General features: G+C 39.7%; 1 protein-coding gene across 1 annotated transcript; it reads left to right on the top strand.

Annotated features, from left to right (window-relative positions):
- Positions 1 to 813: 813 nt before the first annotated feature.
- CLEC3A (C-type lectin domain family 3 member A) lies at positions 814 to 6,585 on the top strand. The gene is made up of 3 exons (XM_074158141.1): positions 814 to 928; positions 2,989 to 3,069; positions 6,194 to 6,585. The coding sequence occupies exons 1-3, from the start codon at positions 814 to 816 to the stop codon at positions 6,583 to 6,585; spliced, it is 588 nt and encodes a 195-aa protein (XP_074014242.1).
- The last annotated feature ends 13,805 nt before the right edge of the window (positions 6,586 to 20,390 follow it).

Genomic DNA, 20,390 nt, shown 5'->3' with positions numbered 1-20,390 from the left:
AAGAGATCCAAATGCATAGAGACATTGTCCTGCTTCCAGCATCTTGTGCTTTACTAAGAGCAGCATCTCTGACCATATAGTCAGGACTTTGGAACTTTTGGAAAGGTAACGCTGCCTTTTGTTCCCCTGACTGGACCCTGCTGATAGCACACACTGTTCTTAATCAGAAATGCAGTCACATCTATTAGGTATTAACTCTTCATAAATTAATAAACGCACTCCTCATATGATGTGATCTTAGTGTATCTATATGTGTGTGTGTAGCTGCAATGTTTGCATTTACTCAGGAGTGAGTAAATTCTTTTTTTTTTGTTTCAGTGTAAGTAAATTCATGGCCATTGCCATGACTTAGCAAGCTTAGGGCAGAGCCATGCTGGGTGCGCCTTTTGTATTTGTAGAAATCTTTTGGCTACTTCTCCTTGGGGTTGGCATTGCACAAGGTGGTTTTTGAACATCCATCTGTTTTTCCGCAAGTTTTGGCTTCAAAGTTAAAACAGGAGATATGGCGCTCATTAGTGGCAATCAGTGCACTGTTCAGTGCTGGTACAGCCTCTGTAAAAGCAACCTGTCCCAGCTGAACTCAAAACGGAAATAGGAATTTCAGATGAGATGCGAGAACAAGGGGGTGCCTTATGCTACAGCCAGCTTAAGTATTAAACACATTTCGTAAGCAAGGAGTACAGCCAACCCCATCACTGCACTTTTATAAAACTGACCTCAGTCAGTCCCCACTGAGATGTCTCTATGTGACCTGCTCTCAGGGCTGCTAAAGAGAATCTCTTGAAGATTCTTGTTAAGTTCTTCAGAAGAGACATGGCACAAACTGGACTTACGATTTTTCTACTCATAAGCATACTACTGTTGGATCAGACCATCAGCCAGGCTTCCAAATTCAAAGCCAGGAAGCACAGCAAACGTAGAGTGAAAGGTACTGGGTTTTAACTGGGACGAGGGATAGCAGCTTATAGACTGCACAAGTTTATTATGTACTTAAGTAATATTGCATAAACCAGAAACTAACATTGTACAAATGCTTATTAACAAATGACTGTTGAGTCTATATTATATCTGTCTTTGAAATATTTTTTATGTGACTTAGCAAAGCTAAAAATAAGGTGGTAGAATGAGTTGTGGAAATAGAGTTGTATAAAAATTGTAAATATATTGCTCTTTTATGTCTGTTCCTCTCTCTTGACATTATTTAGGACTCAGAGGTACAGTTGAGAGGGACTCTGGCTGATCATTCTTAGTTATGTAGTTATATTGACTAAGGTCAGAAGAATAGAAATAAATGTACCTATGATGGAAATGGAATAAAATAGTCTCCAAGGGTTATTGTTCAGGTTTCTGTACCATTTCCTAATTTTAACAGAATGTCTGACAAATATTTGTGGAATATTACTTTACCTGTGTGACAAGGACTGTGAAATGGCAAGTCAAACTAATGAAAAAGAATTAGCAGAAAAAGATAAAGCATAAATTCCCAGAGCAAAGCTTACAGAGCAAATAAAAACCCACTGAATGTTGTTTGGAAATGTCTGTGTATTTAATCTAAAGACTTATTTCTAATAAAAGAGGGTATGATGGAGGTTACACTAACGGCAAATATTTAAACTCCTAGTCAATGAAAAAAGTGCAGCTTAGATAAAACGATTTTACAAAATGATGACACTGCTCTGGCGCTATACAGTTATGTACGTACTTCTCCTTTTGAATCTCTGTAGTTCTTAGTGTGGTGTCCTAAGTACAGGCTGCTTATACATTTGTTTTGCCAGCACATTCATCTGTCAGCCTTCCATGACTTTTGAGCTTGCAACAATTTGGCAGAATGGAGCTCCTGAGGATAGGTTACCCAATATTTTATGAAATTTTATGAAGGGGGGCGGAAGAAAAAAAAAAAAAAAAAAAAAAAAGAGATCTGCATTAGTGTCTCACTATGAAAAGACTGCACCAGGAGCTCAGCTTGTTCTGCTTTTTGCCTCTTTTGAAGCAGACAGGGGACATGGAAAGGCTACTGTGAACTGGGAATCGCAGGGAGAAGCGTGGATTGAGAAACTGGGAGTCCTGCCTTGGGGAAGCATGGAGCCACACAGGACAGCTGGGGTTATCCCCACAGGCAGTAGGGAGTATGGAGAAGAGATGAGCTTTCTGGGGTGCAGCTGGAGGATTAGGTGATGTAACACAGATCTGCAGGAACTGTGGTTTTGTTAGTTCTGCTACGTGTGAAAGAACTTATTTATTCCTCATGTTCATCACTGTGCCTTCTGGAAGGTCTGGCTACTGCTGCAATCATATTGTCATCTTGTGCAATGGAAACATGCCTGCTCATTGTTTGATGGCAGTGAGATATTATAAAGATTAAGAAAGAATGGAAAAGAGGACATGAAAATGGAGTTATGTGCAAATTAGCTTCTTTTCTCACCCCACCATCTTCTTGGTGCCTTTGTAAGTGCTACAAAATGGTGATTCAGACTGAATTTCTTTGACTCGAATCACCAGGCCCTCCCTGTACTGACAGAGAGAGGAAGCCTCCTCCTGGTGAGGGGAAATTGCAGTTCAGCAAGCTTGTTTGCATACATTCAGGCTGTGAAGTTGGATTATATTAGTTCTCCCTCGCTGTGTTAAAACAAGAGTTGTGTGAAACTTTCATGCTTACAGAAATAACATTCCTTTGAATAAACACAACTTGTGTTCTGGCACACTAAATAATGATTAGCTGCTACAATCCATGGTTTTCAAACAGTTACTAGGATACAGTCCAACTGAAAATGAGATTGAAACTATGAAGGTGAGAGGTAAAGGTGGGTTCCTCCTGTTTCTTTATACGAGTCCTACAGGAATCCTTTCATTAAGGAAAAATCTTTAAGAGAAATCAAAGCATCTCAGCAATGCAGAATCCCATGCTATTTTGAATCAGCTTTTAAAACATAATTTTTAAATTTTTTTTCTTGCATATTTGTTGATTTCTCTGTATTTCTTTTATTTAAGAAAAAGATGACCTAAAGACCCAGATTGACAAATTGTGGCGAGAAGTAAATGCTCTGAAAGAAATGCAGGCACTTCAGACAGGTAAAGCAGCTTCCACTGGTCAATGGCTTCCACAAGTTATCACTGCCTTCCCTCTCTCCTTCACTCTCATCCTTCTATCTAATAGGGATTCGTGACTGAGAAATACAACTCCTTAAAAGCATGGAACGCCAGAGCTGTAAGGGTGAGACAAATGTGGAAGGAAGCATTCAAGTAAAATCAAGTCTGAACTAATGGTGTTCAAGTGATGATTCTTCACTAAGAGCAAGAATTAATCTGGAGCAAGAACTGCTTTTGTCTTTGCTACGCACAACCCCAAGCTGTGATTTTAGGTATAATCAGACAAAGGCAACAGTGAGGGTTGCTGGGTTTGAGAGGTTAGATGGTCAATGAGTTAGGTCCTCAGCTTTGGTATGAACATGGGCTAAGCATCAAGGCAAAAATATTCATGGAAAAGGCTGAGAATACCCCCAAAAGGAAGCTAAAAATACTAAGCCTTTTTAAAGTGTGCACTTTGCAACGTTCAAATGTGAATGTTGCCATAAAACTTCAAAGTAATACCCACTGTGAGTTCAGAAATATCCCGTATCAATATGCAGAGTCCTTTAAGTATTTAAACAGCCAGATGGAAATTTCCAAACAAAATAAGAAGGGTAAATACACAGGCACCTACTAGACAGTTGGGCTTTTTCACAGCTGTTGACACAAACCTTGGCATTTAAACATGTACAAGAGGACACTGCAGAGGAAATGACATCATTCACATGAAACAGAACATATTTTCCTTGGGGATGGTAATATCTGAGTTGTCCTGTCCTACATCTTGAGTTACATAGAGGTTTTTGAGCTTTACAAAATATTTTTATTTTAAATTTCTTATAAGAAGACTTTAGAAGTTTCTAAAAAGAGGGAGCCTGTGCTAGACAAGTAACTCTTGTTTAAAAGTAATCCTTGTATTGCTTCCAGAAGGAGCTTGAGAGTAAGTATGCAGTGGCTTAGAAATGAGACCAGAGCCAGGAGATTTTCTACCCTCAAAACTTATTTTAAGATATATTCTAAATTCAGAACCCACACTCTTCAATTGGATTCCAAATTTGGCAAAAAGAGATCTATCACCCCTCTAGCTCTGACTGCGTTTATTAATGGCTTTATGATACTTGAAAAAGGAGTTGCTTTTTTAGCTTATGGACATTTCCAAGACACACACTACAGTCTGATTTGTTCTTTTGCTTGAATTTCCTAGGTCTCCTTTCTACGTACCGTGAAACATTGCCACATGCCATTTAGCAACACATACTTTCTCCCTAAAGAGACCCAGTCTCCATCATTACTGCAGCATTGTTGAAGTAAATAAGGTCTCTCTGATCTTTCCCATGAATGTAAATTTGTTAAAGTATTCAACATTTAGCAAACGTGTTCATCACTTTGGACATTAGCAGTTGGAAAGTATAAAATATGAAATATAAGCCCTAATATAAAATGATGACCCTGAAAATGCAGCTAAGGAATGCAATGAATACTACAACTGGAAATACTAAAAAACTGAGACATATAGGATATGTTCCAAAGTGGATTTCCATATCCTGTTGATCAGACACATAATTACTTTTTTTACAAGAACAGATGATAGGAATTAGAAACAGATTACAGAAAACATCAGGACAGAAGATGTTTATATTGTTTCATGACATATTTCTAATATAAGTACAAGATGAATTTAAGCAACGAATAATCTGGAAGTAGGCGCATGCAGGATTCTAAAAATAATCGTTACAGCAATTGTTACATTGTTGGAGGTTTATTCAGGACCTTTTCTACCTTCCTCAGCTCAGAAGGAACACCCCTTAGAGGGGAGTTCTCTTTCTGCAAGTAGTTTTCTTGGGAGAATCAGTTTTCCACAGAGCTGCATTAGGAGAGCTGGAAAGTTTAAGGATTCACTCCTGTAAGCCTGACCGCACAGACCTTGGGCTGGAAGAACTTCGAGAGCGGTTCTACAAGGCAATTCCAGTTACAGAGCATATGCCAAATTAATATTCTAGTACATTTGGACTTTACATCAAGACTTTCCCATTCCAATGGAACTAAAAGCAAACAGATTTATAAATGCAAATGTTTAGATTATTTGGTTTAGATTGTCATGCAAGCACAGTAATATGTGTACACTTTTTTAAAGTGTTTATAGATTTAAGTCACTTTACCTCATTTGAATTTAGAGTTTGAAGGGATAGACTTTGCTGGAAAAACCAGAAATTAAGAACTAAAAAGGCGAATGGGTACACTTCTGCAGGTGGAAACATACTTCTATCAATCATCTGGACAGAGATTTGCATTATGAATTTCAAATCAGTGCTTTTCTGGTGAGCAGGACACACCTTTTTCTATCCTGCCTTTGTTTGCTAGGAACTAGGCTTGGTCAACGCATAAAACTTCACTTTTCTTTGGCACTTAAATATCATAAATATGAAAAGCCTTCAAGATCTGTCTCTTTGCTATAAAGCCAAATAAAGATTTCCTGGTCACCAATTCACATCTGCCAGCAATACAAACATCCGTACCTCATCCATTCCATCAGTTTTAAGGCTGATGAAATAAGGTAAAAATGTGTGAAAGAAGGACTGCTAAAAGAAGATATACGATACACTGGCAACAAGCCTGGGTTATATTTTAGCATTCTGAAACAACAAAATAAAAAAAAAACCTTGAGAGAATTACATTGCTGGAGGGAATTTGAGGCTCAAGAACCTGAGGTTTATCAGCATAAACACGGGAAAGATTCTCCAAAGCAGTGTTTATGGTGTTAAGATCACAGCTATGTCTGTCCTTCCTCTTAAATGCCTCTTCTCTGGAGCAGCTATAAGAGCATGCTTTTCTTTTAGCCATCCCTTGCAGTGGGAAGGTGCTTTACAGAGTGCCTGTGAGCAGTCTGTGCAGGCTTCCCAAAGGCACACTAACATACAAGATCCTACATGAACAGGAGGAATAGCAAGGAAGTCTGATCTTGCTGCTACTTTCAGGTCCACTCTTTGGTGGCGAGAGCCTTTCACTTGCTGAGGGAGTTGTCTGCTTAATTCCCAACATACCTTTAGGAAATTATCATTTTAGGAAACATTACTCAAAGCTATAGCCCAAGCTTTTACTAAACATGCAAACCAATATCTATTCACAGTCTGTCTCCGTGGGACAAAGGCCCATAAGAAGTGCTACCTTGTATCAGAAGTTGCCAAACACTTTCATGAAGCCAATGAAGACTGCATAGCCAAGGGAGGGACGCTGGCTATACCAAGGAATAATGATGAAACAAACATTCTTCGAGATTACGGCAAGAAAAGTATGCCTAGAGTGTCTGAGTTTTGGTTGGGTGTCAATGACATGATAAACGAAGGGAAATTTGTTGATGTCAATGGCATGGCTCTACAGTACTTCAATTGGGATCGTGCCCAACCAAATGGGGGGAAGCGGGAAAACTGTGTCTTTTTTTCTCAGTCATCACAAGGCAAGTGGGTGGATGAAGTCTGCCGTACTGCCAAAAGATATATTTGTGAATTTCTGATCCCATAATTACATATACAAATGACCATGACCATGTTTTGGGTTATTAACGGGCAGCTTTGCTTGCTAGTAACCCCTCCTGCTTGGACAGCGGCAAGTTAAAAATATCCATCATCTGCATTGTACTCTTTCCTGAAACAGACGTTTTCTCTATTAATTTATTTTCTATTCAGATGCTAAAATATTATGTTTAGTGAGTGCTCTTATTATGTACAGGAATATATATTATGTTTTGACTTACATTGTATTGTATTTTTGGCATATTATTTCAGCCTGATGTTCGGGCTGCTGGAATTCACCTTCTATTTCTGTACTTTGTATCTCCATGGTAGGGTAGTATTTACTTGAACTCAGAACTCTAGTGAATCTATTGAAAGTTTACAGAAGATTGCTGTATGGTGACATGTGCCAATAGAAAGTGCAGGGATCCTTTCAGTTCCAGTGCTTAAGAGGGACCTTGGGATTATGTGAGCTCCTGTGAAAAATCACCATCATCCAGAGTTTAACAGAAAGGATCTGTGACTAAGAGTTTTACAGATGGGTTAAGAAAGCCACATGAAACAGGAAAATCTGATGTCAATTTTTAAACTACATGGAGTTAAAAGAGATACACTGCTAGAAAATGGGGGAAGTAGCTATTCTAAAACATCACTTAGTGTAAACATGTTTGCTTCTAAATGTCTCAATTACGGTAAAATATTAGAAGTTATTTGGAACATTTCCATAGGAGAAATCAACCTTCAAGAAATACAAGAAGTCAACTTTATAAGATGTGCAGAAGCCTTCTCTCCTGCAGGATCAGGAAGAGGCTTTATAATTCAGACAATAACGCTGCCTGAAAGCATAAGTAGAGAGGGAGGATCCCCTTTCCAGGCACATCACTGCTCATTCCCCTCTCTCCACATGGCAGGCAGCAGGCCTGATTGGCACAAAGGAGTGGTGCCAAACCATGGCTCGTTTGGCCACATGCAAATTTTCCCAATTTAACACCTGATATTTGAAAATGGAGTAAAATGTGCTGGTTATTTTTTTGCTGTTCTTAACCTCACAATAGAGATTTGCCTTCATGTTATAAATGGCAGTTTCTCTCTTGTGTAAAGGAATTTCATTTAAATATTTGAATATATTGCTGCTTGGAGGTTAATTCCTACTTTTAATCTTTTAGTTGTGCAAGATTTTCTTAAATTACACAATAAATTTGCAATTACTGGTATTTAATTGTAGTCATATTTTTGATAGCTTATGCATCCATCTGAAGGCTGTTCTTTCCTAGGACTTTTCTTGAGGATTCAAAAGGGGTACTGTCTTTGGGCACATTATTATACTTTTTCTTTACTGGTGTACCTACATGCCACAGGACAAAATTTGGATCCCTGCTTGCCTAAGTGCTGTGTGAGATGCGACTGTCCAGCACACCTTTATTATTGTAATTATATTACACAATTATTAATTGTAATTAATTTCAGTTTCCAACACTTTGTAGCACTTTGTATTTGTAAAACAGGCCTGATTCTGAATTCTCTCACTTCACTCCTGAGTTAAAATAAAGGAGCAAAAAGTCCCCAAATATCTTCAATTTTCTTTCAAAATCTACCAAAATTTGCTAAGGTTGGGATCAATATTCCTTTTACTTGCATTTTAAAATGATTAAAAGTCTGCAGTAATTTTATATGGCTGCTTTACCTCTGGCTTGTCTGAAATAGGGCAGTATCTCAGCATATCCCTACAGCTACAGTCAAACTGAAAATTCACCACAAATTCCAGAACTTGTTTATCTTTGAGGAGTTTATAAATTTATGTCTTAATCTACTTCAGCCAAGCTGAAAGCTGTACGCAGGAATTGAAAACATTTATAGATATTATTGGTGGATGTTTATCAACTGGTGGATACAGATATCAGAGAAAAAAATAACTATTTGTTTCGTAGTGATTTACTGCACAAAGAGAAACCTCACCGTACAGAAATCAGTAATCAATTTGAAGATTCCCAGTAGAGTGCTTAGTTAAGAAATAACAAAGGGACATAAAGTAAATGGGAAAAGTGATGGAGGAAAACTCAAGTGGATAGAGTTGGGGAGAAGATGGTAGGAGGATAAAAATGTCCTCCAGAAATGCCTGCGGTGGGAGAAAGACAGAAAATGAAGCAGAAACACATCAGGGAGACAAACTTTGTCCTGTGAAATTAACTATCTCTCCTCTCAATGAATGGGCCTATGCAAAGTGAGGATGAGTATTTGCCGCCTGGTGGGCCTGCTCTAACCAACTGGTGCACCAGCTCTTGTCCCCAGACCTTCACTCCCTACCTTTCCTCTCTCCTGATAAACACGTGGTATTGCCCATCATTTCCATTCAAGCAGATGAGGCTCCCTTCTCTACGCCAGTCTCCTGCAAGTAGTCTCTGGAATCCCCTGAGGTCTCCCAGTGACCTTTTCCCTTCAAATTCCAACTCTGGGTTCCTCATCTCTGCAGAAGTCACACAAAACTGTGCACCAGGGACGCCTGCTCCCCAGTACACGCATGTACAAGCTGGCAAAAGGGATGCAAGAGACGGAGTTTTGCATGCAGCTGGGGTATTCTGCTCTGCAGACGGGTGCTGTGTCATGGAGCGGGCCCATTTGCACACTGGAGAGTCATCACAGTTGGGGTGGGAAATGCTTGGGTGTCTGGGAATTCAACAGGACACATGACAGCAGCTTCTATACCCATTAATGCAAAACCAACAACAGAAAAAGCTCCAACACTCACACCTAGTGGTGTAACAGGAGAATGCAGAGTTTACAAAGTTTGAAGTGCTACTCACATGCGGTTACTGTAACAAATACTGCTTCTAGTTGCTTGCTAAAGGAAAAAGGTCAAACCTAGCATGTCCAAACATCTACTAGCATCTTTGCAAGAAAACGGAAAATAATTTTTTTTGAAACTTCATAATCATTTCCAAAAGTGCTCAACATTCAGCTGCTAAACCTACATTCTTTTTATTTTTAATGACAAATATGATAAAATTTTCATTTTAGGAAGAAAAAAAAAGATTTTTTTTTTTTAATTCAAACTGTTTCACGGGCTCTATCTTGCCAGACCAAGCACCCATGGTGATAAAAACCTCAGGAATGGTGCCCTGAATATATGATATGACAACATAAAAAATTCTAAAACCACACCTTGCATTGCAACAGATTAAACAGTATATGATTTTTCTCCCTATTTCATACTTATATTTGTCCTCCCACATTGCATCTGATGTGCCCATGGACTTCCCTCCTCTGTCTCACCCCAAGGGAAGTCTCATTCTTCCACCTTCCTGCCCTAAAGGAACACAAAGCTGGCTGTGGGCACTGAAGTGAGCGAGTTCCCTCCCCAGCCTTTATGACTTGAAAATACAAGTTCACAGTCAAGTTACCATATAGGATGGCACAGGGCTAGGTCACCATTCTCTACTCCGTCTCTAGGCAACTCATCTCTTATTAGACCAAGAGGTTATCCCTTGTAGCGTTCACATCTCTTTGCTTCTTCCTTGCTATGTGTTTTAGCAGTAATTTGTTTCTAGCATAAGACCTGACAGTTACAAGAGGTTGTCAGAAGGAGAAACTCTTTCACCCTGTTCATTACACATGATATACACCCAGTATCACTTGGTCTGGCTTCAGTTCTGCTACATCTCACAGGATTTTCAACAACTCGGCTTCGTTCCTCTCTTATTGGCCACCTCAGCCCTGCCTGTGTATATTAAGCCAGGCTGATCTTCATCCGAGTGGGCCTGCTGGCACTGCCTCACAGCAAGGGGAGACTGAGTTGGAATAAAGCACCAGCACCAACGTCCAGCCGAGAGCTTAGCGGTACTGCAGTTACCCTCCTTGGTCTGCTCCTAAAGGGAAAGCTCTGATATTAGCTGAGAGGTGCTCAGGAGCCAGGCTTTTGGAACCGCACAGCAGAGCCCAAGACTTGCCAATTTGCCCCTGACCTTCGTTAGAGAGCTTCATGGGGAATATAAAGCTCAAAGTAGAGCAGTTTGGAATGGAAAGAAGTTACAATTCAGAGCCAGTCCAGAGCTGGCCTTATGTCCTTGTGTGTAAGCTCAGTATTTTATTTACTGGTATTTTCACCCTTTTCACCTTTCTGTCTTGACTTTTACTCCTCCCATTTATTTTTCTTCATATGTTCTTTTCCATAGTCTTCATGCATACACATTAACCTCCTGGGAAGAAAAAGTTTCTAGGAGCATAGAAGTTGGCTTCTGTAGCCAAGTCTAGAACTTAAAAGACTTTAAAGATCTATTCTTGAGTACTCACCCTAGCACCAGTGCAAAATACAACCTTATTAAACCCCTTCCATCCATCAGCAACATCCTAGTACCTTGTGGGGCACCCAGTGTTTCCAAGGCACTGACGTTGTCCCAGTAAGCTCAGACCAGTTATGAAGTCACATGTTGCTATGTCACAGGGCCATATTGTTTGTCTGAATTGCATGCTACAATTGCATGCTACCTAAGCTTAGGTAATTACTGAAGGACAGTAATTGTATCTGCAAACAACATGAAACAACCTCAGAAAACCTTACCTTTGAATAGCAGCAAGCTACAGGGATTTCTCTGTGGGACCAAAGAGCCTCAGCTGGAACCTCTGCTCATATTTAAGCTCAGCCCAAGCTTGTTAGCACAGATAAAGGACCCATCCCCACTAGAGTGTTTGGGTTGTACTGGAGGGTTCTCAGCTGTGTTTGATGCACAGGTTGTCTGATAGATTAACATGTGCTGTGGATTTTAGCAGCAGAAGCTTTAAAAGTGGAAAATAGTTAAATTTTTACTGATTAAAACTAGCCAGTAATCCACTAAAATGCTGGGAAATGGTTTCAAGTTTTAGCTTTCTTGGTCTTAATCTGTAATTTAAGCTTTCTTCTGGGATTAAGCCATCTTTACAGACCACAGAGATGGCTGTGCTATCAGGAAAGCTGTGTTCCTTCCGCTGTAGAGGTGTTTATAAAAGGAGAAACTTCTACCAGACTCCAAGATAAGGGTTTGGAGGATGTAATCTCAGCTAAAATTTCGGCACCCCAGCTGAAAGTACCTTTCTGTGCTCAGTAGACCAGGCATATGTGAACCTAGATGATCTTAAAGCCTTCAGTAGGAGCTGGATTAGCCCACTGGGAGGAGAGCATGGATGGGGGTTACATACACATCCGCCACCTGTATACCAAAGGCTGTTTACTTGCATCACAGGCATGTAAATTCCTGCCCTGCAACCACTCTGCTATGCAGAACACAAGTACCATAGGGGTTTTGCTGTACCTCATTTGAACTGCATGAGAATTTTCTCATCAGTACAGGCCTTGTCCCTCCACCTTTGGAAAGAGGCAAACAATCTGCATCACGGAGTCTCAAACCCTCTTGCTAATCACTATCATCAGGTAAAAAAGAAGTATCTGCCATGAATCAGACTAGCCTTGTTGGTGACCAAGTAACTTGCGGAGAGGCTGTTGAAGATCACATTTTAAAATAGAAATGTGATGCATTAGATTGTTTGTATTTGTCCTAACAGCTGGATGACTGCTTACAAATTGAAGTAGAATTTGCCCATGTTGGCTTAGCTAAACCTCTAATGGTGGCGGCACTATTTTCTGCAAAAATATCCAAACAACTAAGGCTTAACTATGCATACTTTCTTCTTTAAAGGAACTCTACTTCTTTTTTTCTCCCCCTCTATGGCCTGTAATTACTCCTCAAAGTTTGGAAATATTTCCTTCTTTATTGATTTTTTATTTACTATATAGGAGGTTTTTTATAGACTCTCTCCTACAAAGCTTCCATAGCTTCTCTTTTCTTGTTAAATTCCATCTGTGGATCACTTTAGAGAAGCATAAAAGCAGTACTAGATCTTGGAAACTAAATGATGGGTACCTTAGAAACCGTTTATTGCACTGATAAATATAACATCAGTCTCACTTAGTGTTGTCTAAACAAAAGATAACTTCCCTGGAGTGATGGTCTTGATACAGCATTCCTCCCCCCCAGCCAAGTTTTAGGCAGGAGGGGATGGCTTGAGAGTATTTTAAAGATATCTTTGTGCTCTCAGGTTGAAGCTGTCTATAGGTTCAGAGAAATAGAGGGACACAGTATAGCACTGTGCCAGACAGCCTCGTCTCCTTCAGCAGCAACAGAGATGAGGGTACAGGTGGCCAAACTCTGACTTGCTAGGGAGGAATAGCCCAGAGGCTGGGGTGCACGCAGAGCGTTGCTTCTGCCTCTTTGCACTGCCTGTGCAGAAAAGGAGAATTTATAGTACAGGTGTTTGAATGTAAATAATTTAGCTTCAGCAAACTTGTAACACTTGTGCTTTCTGTTGAGAAAATCACCCTATGACATTTGGAGTATTACTTTGGCTCATACTTGCAGTCAACTAATTAGAAAAGAAGTTTGAAAACTTTTTTTGGTAGTCAATAAAGCCTGTTCTGATATAGTATGGCCAGGTGTTTGTGGATGGCACATCTAATTAGCCATGCTGCCGATAAGATATATATATTCAGACCTAATTCATGGGAACATGATACAAGTACTAAAGCACCATGATTTATTCTATGCAGAAGCAATGTGGAAAATTCCACAAAAATAGATCCCTTTTGTCAGGATAACCAAAGATGAATATAGGTGTAGTTAGAAGAAAAGCAGCAGAGCAGCAGGGACAAGCCTCTAGAAGTGGTTTAGTTGTTAAAGTAAACAATGTACTTTTAAATGAGCTGTCATTTCTCTGTACTGTATCACAGCTATAAGAGCTGCTAGTAATTAATAAACCCTTTGAAGTTACAGCCATCTCTCTCTCTTTAGTTTAAAAAAAATATAATGAAAAATAGCTTTTCCAGGGATACTCAACATCCTCAGTAGCACAGTGGCATTTCTCTTTGTTCTGCTAAAGTAATACATTATTTGCCCATGTAATGGTAATGATTTCGTAAAAATAAAGTGTACACTCTTAGGGAAAAGGCAGCAGAAACCTCTTAGTGTTGCATTACTAGGGCATGATCCAAAGCTCTTTAAACTGAATGGAAAGACTCCTGTTGAAGTCAAGGGGGTTTCAACCAGTTTATCCCAAACTCTTAGTACACAAATGCTTAAGTACAATCTGCTTTAAGGAAAACATTCTCAAGTGCTCCTGCAGAAGATGGTTTTTCAAAAGATGGTGTTGCCAGATCCTTTTTCTTTTTCAGGAAATTCAACTGTAAATGAAAAGACTGATTCCTCTTTCAATAGCAGTGAATTTTTCCTTCTAATGAAGGAAACACAAGAAGCAGAACTAGGTCTTAGTGGTGTTTGCTTTGGAGATGTATTCACTAGTGAAATCCCTCAGTCCATTCAGGGTGCAAAGGCCTGATCTGCAAACTATTGAAGGGAAAGGACTATTTTTCAATTTACTTCAACAGACTTTGGGTCAAAACAGGAATTTGTCATTCCTCTTCTATTTTTACTGGCTGTCACCCTGGTTTCCCTTCTGGAGGTGTTTAAACTCAGACATAAGCTCAAGAAGGAAAGAAGTAGAGAAAACCCTGATATTTTTCCTATGATTTCCCAGCCCCAAAGAGGTGTGAATCCTCAGTGGGCTAAGGGGGTGCCTCAGCAGCAAGACATTTTGTCTTCCAGCGCAGCAGCGTCTGTGAGCACTGGCTGCCCTAAGTACTGGTGCCATCTGCTGTCCCTTGACAGCAGATGGCACTGACAGTCTGATGTCACTGATGGCTGCTGACAGTCCCTTGTGCCCACTGAAGTCCCTTGACGGTCCCCGCTCAGAAATCTCCACCGTGAAAGCGGCTCTCCTGCCTGCTGTGGTGGGACCCAAAGGAGTTTTCGGGGGAAGCTGCTGCGTGCTGGAGGAGCTGTTCCCGCGCTGCTTTCGCGCTTCCTCCGTGCACGCACAGCACTCCCTGCCCACGGGCCGGCACCTCCCGGGGCAGAGGGTCGCATCCCGGGGCACCAGGACCTGCCGGTCCGGGAGACGCAGAGCTCCACAATAGCCAGCCCGCTACTACCTGAGCTTTTTTTTTTTATTATTTATTTTATTTTATTTTATTTTTAGGTGAATTTTTTGCCCCTCCTCACTCCCCCGCCGCCCCGGGGCCAGCAGCGCGGGAGCCGGGGCGGCGCTGGCCGGGGCGCTGTCCGCCGCTCCCGGTGCTGAAGCTGCCCGCGGAGGAGGCGGGGAGCGCTTCTCCGCCGAGTCCCCCGCTGAGCGCCGCCGATTCGAAACGCCTAGGATTTGAGGATATTTTCTTTAAGTTTTGGGGGTAACCTTCGTCAGTTTTTTGTTGAGCTGGGGTTAGTGTGCAATATCAGGGGTATTTCTCTTTTGTGAGATGTCGTTCAAGACATCTAGAAAATCAGCTGAAATGGGTTTTTGATCACAGTTTCTGTCTAGACTAAAAGATACTTACTGTGTATTAAACATGTTGGTGGGAAAATGTATCCCTGCTAATCCTCCTGTCTGCTTGTGGAGGAATGTAGGGCAAAAAGAGTATAAGAAAGAGGAGAAAGAGTTGTGGGACTCTTGAGACAGCAGAGAGGTAAGGATTAAAAAAGCAAGCTGCTTTCTTAGGGCAGAATCAGAAGTGCCCGGCAGCTGCAGAATGAGCCCTTTTCAAAAGGTGACTGATTAGTTTAATTTTTCCCTATATTTAATCAGTTACTTATTCTAACTTAAAGTATTAGTATGTCCTGTGCTCAGGGTCTTCTTGTGTACATGGTAAAATAAAGCATCAGTTCCAAAAAGGTTCCAGTCTAGATAAGGGAAGACTATTATCTCCATTTTACAAAGGGGAAGCTGAAGCATTAAGAAATTAAGGATTGAAATAAAGCATTGTCGAGCAAGTAAAAGAAAATGAAATCTTCTGGACCCGGTACCTCAGCCACCAGGTTATCTTTCTTTCCCAAGAGTCAGATCTGGGGTGTGTGATGAGTTATAACAAACATATCCCTCTGTCCCGAGCCCGGTGATTTGGGATGGGGCATGTGTGGGAGCAGCCCAGGGACTGGCCAGGCGGAAGGATCCGGGTGCCAGAAAGCAAAGATGGCATCTGGGAGAGTGAGGAGGGCAAGGACTGTCCCCGCCAGAACTACCCTGTCCTCTGACAGAAACCCGAAATCTCCCTCCTGTGAAATTAACTTTATTTTTGATTCTTGGGTCAGGTAATGCTATGCCAAGCATTCAACTGATAAATACTATATTTGATATTTACTCCAGTACATCTAGAGTAATTATGTTAGTGTGCACTACTAGTGTGCTAGTGTGATTAGCATAGCCAATAATGAGTTACCGTTGAACTGCTCTATAAATCTAACATGCTGTTAAACTAATTATCATCTAATATATTTAGCTGAGCAATCAGTTCTAGCTAGCTAAAACAATGTGAAAAATATCGAGATCAAAAGCATGAAACAAACTGTGGCTAGTACCTAATTAGGCAGAGAACAATATGGTGAAGTGCAAACACGGATACTGCAGGTGACTTGATTTTTGGGGACCTGTCCAGGTTTGAGAAGGCACTATTCAGTTAATTTCACTGTAGTCTGCTGAAGACTGAGATATTTTTGACTTGGTTCAAATATGTATTGAATATTTATAATTTTACAATTTTAATTGGTTAAAGAAATGGAAAGAAAACTACTTCTCTTCCTACTGCAAATACATTTCATACATGCTACACAAAGTTAAACCATTTCCTATAAAAATACGGCTAAGGCAAGGATTTATGACTGTGCAGTCTGTAGTCTCTAGGCACAATTCTGTTGGTGCACTGGATGAGAAACAGCTTCCTCTGTTCCGAGCACCAGGGTCAGAGGTTCAAACATTATCTTCCAAGATGTTTACTCACGCCTAACTTTATCTTGGCTCTGGAGCTATTGACATTATCAACCCACTCTTATTGTTAATCATCATAGGTATTACCTGCAACCATCTAGTATGTTCTTTTGCTGATTAAAACACAACATTTGCTAGAATATTGCTTACTAAGAATCACTGTAACCATTTTGGAGCATTATAAAAGATAGTTAAAAAGCATTGTTAAGAAGGCCTTCGGCCACCATAAATCCTATATTTAATAAAACCTGTTGTGTAGAGACAGTTATGTGAATGTTGCTTAGTCTCCAGTTCATGAAAACTTTTCTATGCAAAGACCACAGTAGAATTTCTCCACTGCTTTAAATGAAATTGAATTCTAGCTGCTCAATCTCCTAGGCTGCATCCCAGGTCTATAAAATGGAACATACATAACTAGTTGAAAGTGTTATCAGGTGCAAACTTTTACAAATACTGCTCCAGTACTTGGAGACCTTTCTAAAGAATTGGGAGGTATGTTTAGTCTGTCCAAGGGATCTTTCAAACAAGCTGTAAAGGTTTTGTATATGTTTTCTTGTAACTTATTTCTAATGAGTTTAACTGACATAGGACTACAGTTTTATAGGTTATTTTGCTGGTATATCCATTTTAAAGAATGTGAACTACTTCATGCATTTTCCCCAACAAATATAAAATAATCACATATAAATATCCTTTTTCAAAAATATTTTTAAGTGATACTGAAAGGAAGCATTTATCTTGAGACTGGCCAAAAAATCCTGTCTTAGTGGATGGATCTTGTGGAGAATCCAGTTCAGTTCTTGGGATCAGCCCAGATGACGTTGTGGAACCTTGGAATGCATATGGAGCAAATGCAACTTTCAGGATCAGAGACAGGTAACAAAGAAAACAGCTTTGGCTTTCTTTTGTATACTCTGCTGTTAAGTGCAAGACAATGGGCTTACAGGGATTTTTATAAGCATGTGAATCTTCTCACACTTTTGTCTGCACAGCACTATAATTTTTGTACAATATTTTTGCCAATCTATGGCGATTAAGTAACATCCACTGGATCTTGCTGACATAGCAGGGACACTGAGAGACTTAATGTACTCTTTGTCCACCAGAAGACAAGCTTTTCTGCCTTTTCTCAAATTTTTAAATCCAGTTTTTCTCATTCTTCATTAAATGCCCTACAGAAACTCGATATTCTACTAGTGTTAAATGAAAACCAGATGCTTTCTTAGGAAATATAAACTGTATCTGCACGTGTGTGTGTACACGCAACTGTTCAATCATGTTAATGACTGGGATCTCAGTTCATGAGTACAATTCTAGTAAGAGTTAATAAAGAAACCGCTAATAGCACCTTACATGAGCAGTGTGTACCATACATCACTGGGCCTCTACCTGGATCACCGGTGGTTTGCCAGACATCACAAGGTAGCCTGCAAAAGGTCTCTCTCCCTTCCAAAAAAATGGTCTGACAAACAATCCTATGCACATGACCAAACTATCAAGGCAAAATAAAAAGGGATATGTTATTATGAATGATAAAATATAATCAATTCATATGAAATACGTTATGGCAGTGATGCACAAAACAGTCCATTTCTATAGGACTAGGCAGTCAGCATTTTTTTCAGGTTAGTAGGTGGCCCTTTGTTTTTAGGAAGGTTGAGACGTACTCTAAGCACATCAGAAGAGCTTGTATAGTTATAAGCAATTTATTGGTTGGCTGGTCCATGTAATAGCTGTTTATTAAAGCATACACTAAGCACTGTGTAACCTTTGACAAATTATTTGTAAGTGTTAATTAATGAAAAACATCTTTTTGTTAGCCTGCTGCCAGCATTATTAATCTGTTCTCAATATCATGAAAGACAGATACCCCCAATAGTCTCATTCAGCTTTCTTGGCAAATAGGAATAAGTAGGAGTGAATAAGCAAGGTTACATATGAAACATTGATTAGAAGGAAATGATTACCATATGAATTGGGTAATTCTACTGAAATATTAAGGGAAGGTGATAAGAATAGAATGTTCTGGAGACTCTGCCAGTTTCCTTTCCCATGCATTGCATTAGTAGTATTGCAGTGTTAATCCATTCAGTCATTGAAAGAAAAGAGAAAAAGGCCATTGGTGAATAGGCAGGGAAATGTCAAGCTTTACGCAAGATGCAGATGTTCTTCATTATGCAGGGTACAAAGACTCTGAGAAAGGAGCTCATTAGTAGAGCTGGGTGAATAATGGGTTGTCTGGTTTTGTGGTCAAACCAAAAAACCAGGAGGGGAAAAATGATCAAACTAAGCAGAAAATTTTGAGGTTTTTGTTCTTTCTTTTTAAATTTTATTTTCTTGGAGGGAAGAAGAAAGAGAGATTGGATGCAGGGAAGAAGGGTAGGGAGAAAGGAACCAAAAAAATTAAAAGCTGATCTCTGATCAGCTTTGCCTGGTAGCAATTGTACAAGCCAAAACCTCTCCAAAACAGCTGACGAGAACAGATACTTTTCAGGATAGAATGAACAGGGTATGTCTACAGTGTCAAATCCTCTAAGTTACATGTCCTGAGACAGCTAGAAACAAGTTTGCTTTTTGGAAGCTACGGAGTCATTAAGCATGGAGCTGAGAAGTTCTGCTGTCAACAACTGTCTGCCTCCATTTCTATAGGTGCACCCTTTGTCTTTAAACTCAATCCTGGGAAAGCGAGGGCACGTTGTGATAATCTGTGACTGTTTCACAAGTCTTCCTTAGCTGCCATGTCTACCAGACAGTATTAAAAGGTGATTTTAATACTATCTGTCATGATACAATAAACATTGCTGGAAATACCTTGGTAAGGTAAGAAACTTTGCTTCTCTTACTTGTGCTTCTTCCCACCTTCAGGCTTGACAGTGGTATGTACACTACGTAGGCATCTCTGCTCCCTGTATTGTGTCAGGAACGAGAACGGGTCCTCACATTCTTGATCTGTAAGATCAAGATACAATTGACTTTCATTGAGGAAAAAGGTAAATAGTATGTTATCAAGCTCTGCTCCCAAAGGAATCACACTTGTTATTAGAAGCTAATGAATAATGTGAAAAACACTCAGGAATATGATCTTTAGCTGAGAGGTCTGAGATCTGCTTTTTAACACTGTCATATGCTACATTTGAGTATTCCAAACACTTGTTGAATATTTGTAGCAGAAGATTCCCATTAGAGTCTTGTGTCTGGCTTAGAGATACAAAAGTGTGTGTTTGAAGATTTTTATTAACACATTTTGAGGGTTTCATTTTACCACCGAAGATAGAGTAATTGTGAAGAGTTTTGTGAGTTTGATCAAAGACTTAAAATGCTGGATTCTCTCCAACTACAGAATAGAGGCTCCAGCATAGAAATGTTTTGTGCCAAGAAAAGCAATTTAAACATGAGTAATGAGGACACATTGTTAACCATTACTCTTTAAAGATCTATTTTTCATTTTTAAAGGCCGAACAAGCACAGACTATTTTTGGAAGTAACTTTCCCTTTGGTCCCTCTTTAAAACCACAGAACATATATTCTGTGAATATATGGAAAGGTGAATACCTTAATTCAAACATCTCGTACAATAAAAGCTAGACTTTTAAGGGAACTCATGACCAGGTTTTTAAGAGTACATTCAGACTCAAGACTCAAGGTTCAATGGCATTCAACACTCAATAACTTAAGCCCTTTTGAAAATCCAGCTATTGGTGCCAACATGAGATTTTAGCCATTTGAAATTTTTCTCCAACAGGGACATACCATTCAGTGCAATGCACTGTGTTTTCCAGGTCATAATGCAACATTTGAAACGAAATCCAGTGTATCCATTAATTTGCACTTCCATAAATGCTTTTGTTCTCATCAGATGCTCTTAACACTAAGTTAGTAGATAAAGCAACTGTTACTGCTTTTTTGTTACTGAATTACAGAATCAGTAGATGTCAGGAATGTAAATGAATGTACTGCTAGCCTTTTACTGAATTCAAA

Source organism: Numenius arquata, chromosome 13 (assembly GCF_964106895.1).
Source record: "Numenius arquata chromosome 13, bNumArq3.hap1.1, whole genome shotgun sequence".
NCBI lineage: Eukaryota > Metazoa > Chordata > Aves > Charadriiformes > Scolopacidae > Numenius > Numenius arquata.
Note: the sequence above shows the minus strand (reverse complement) of the source record. Positions and strands in the feature narration are given on the sequence as shown.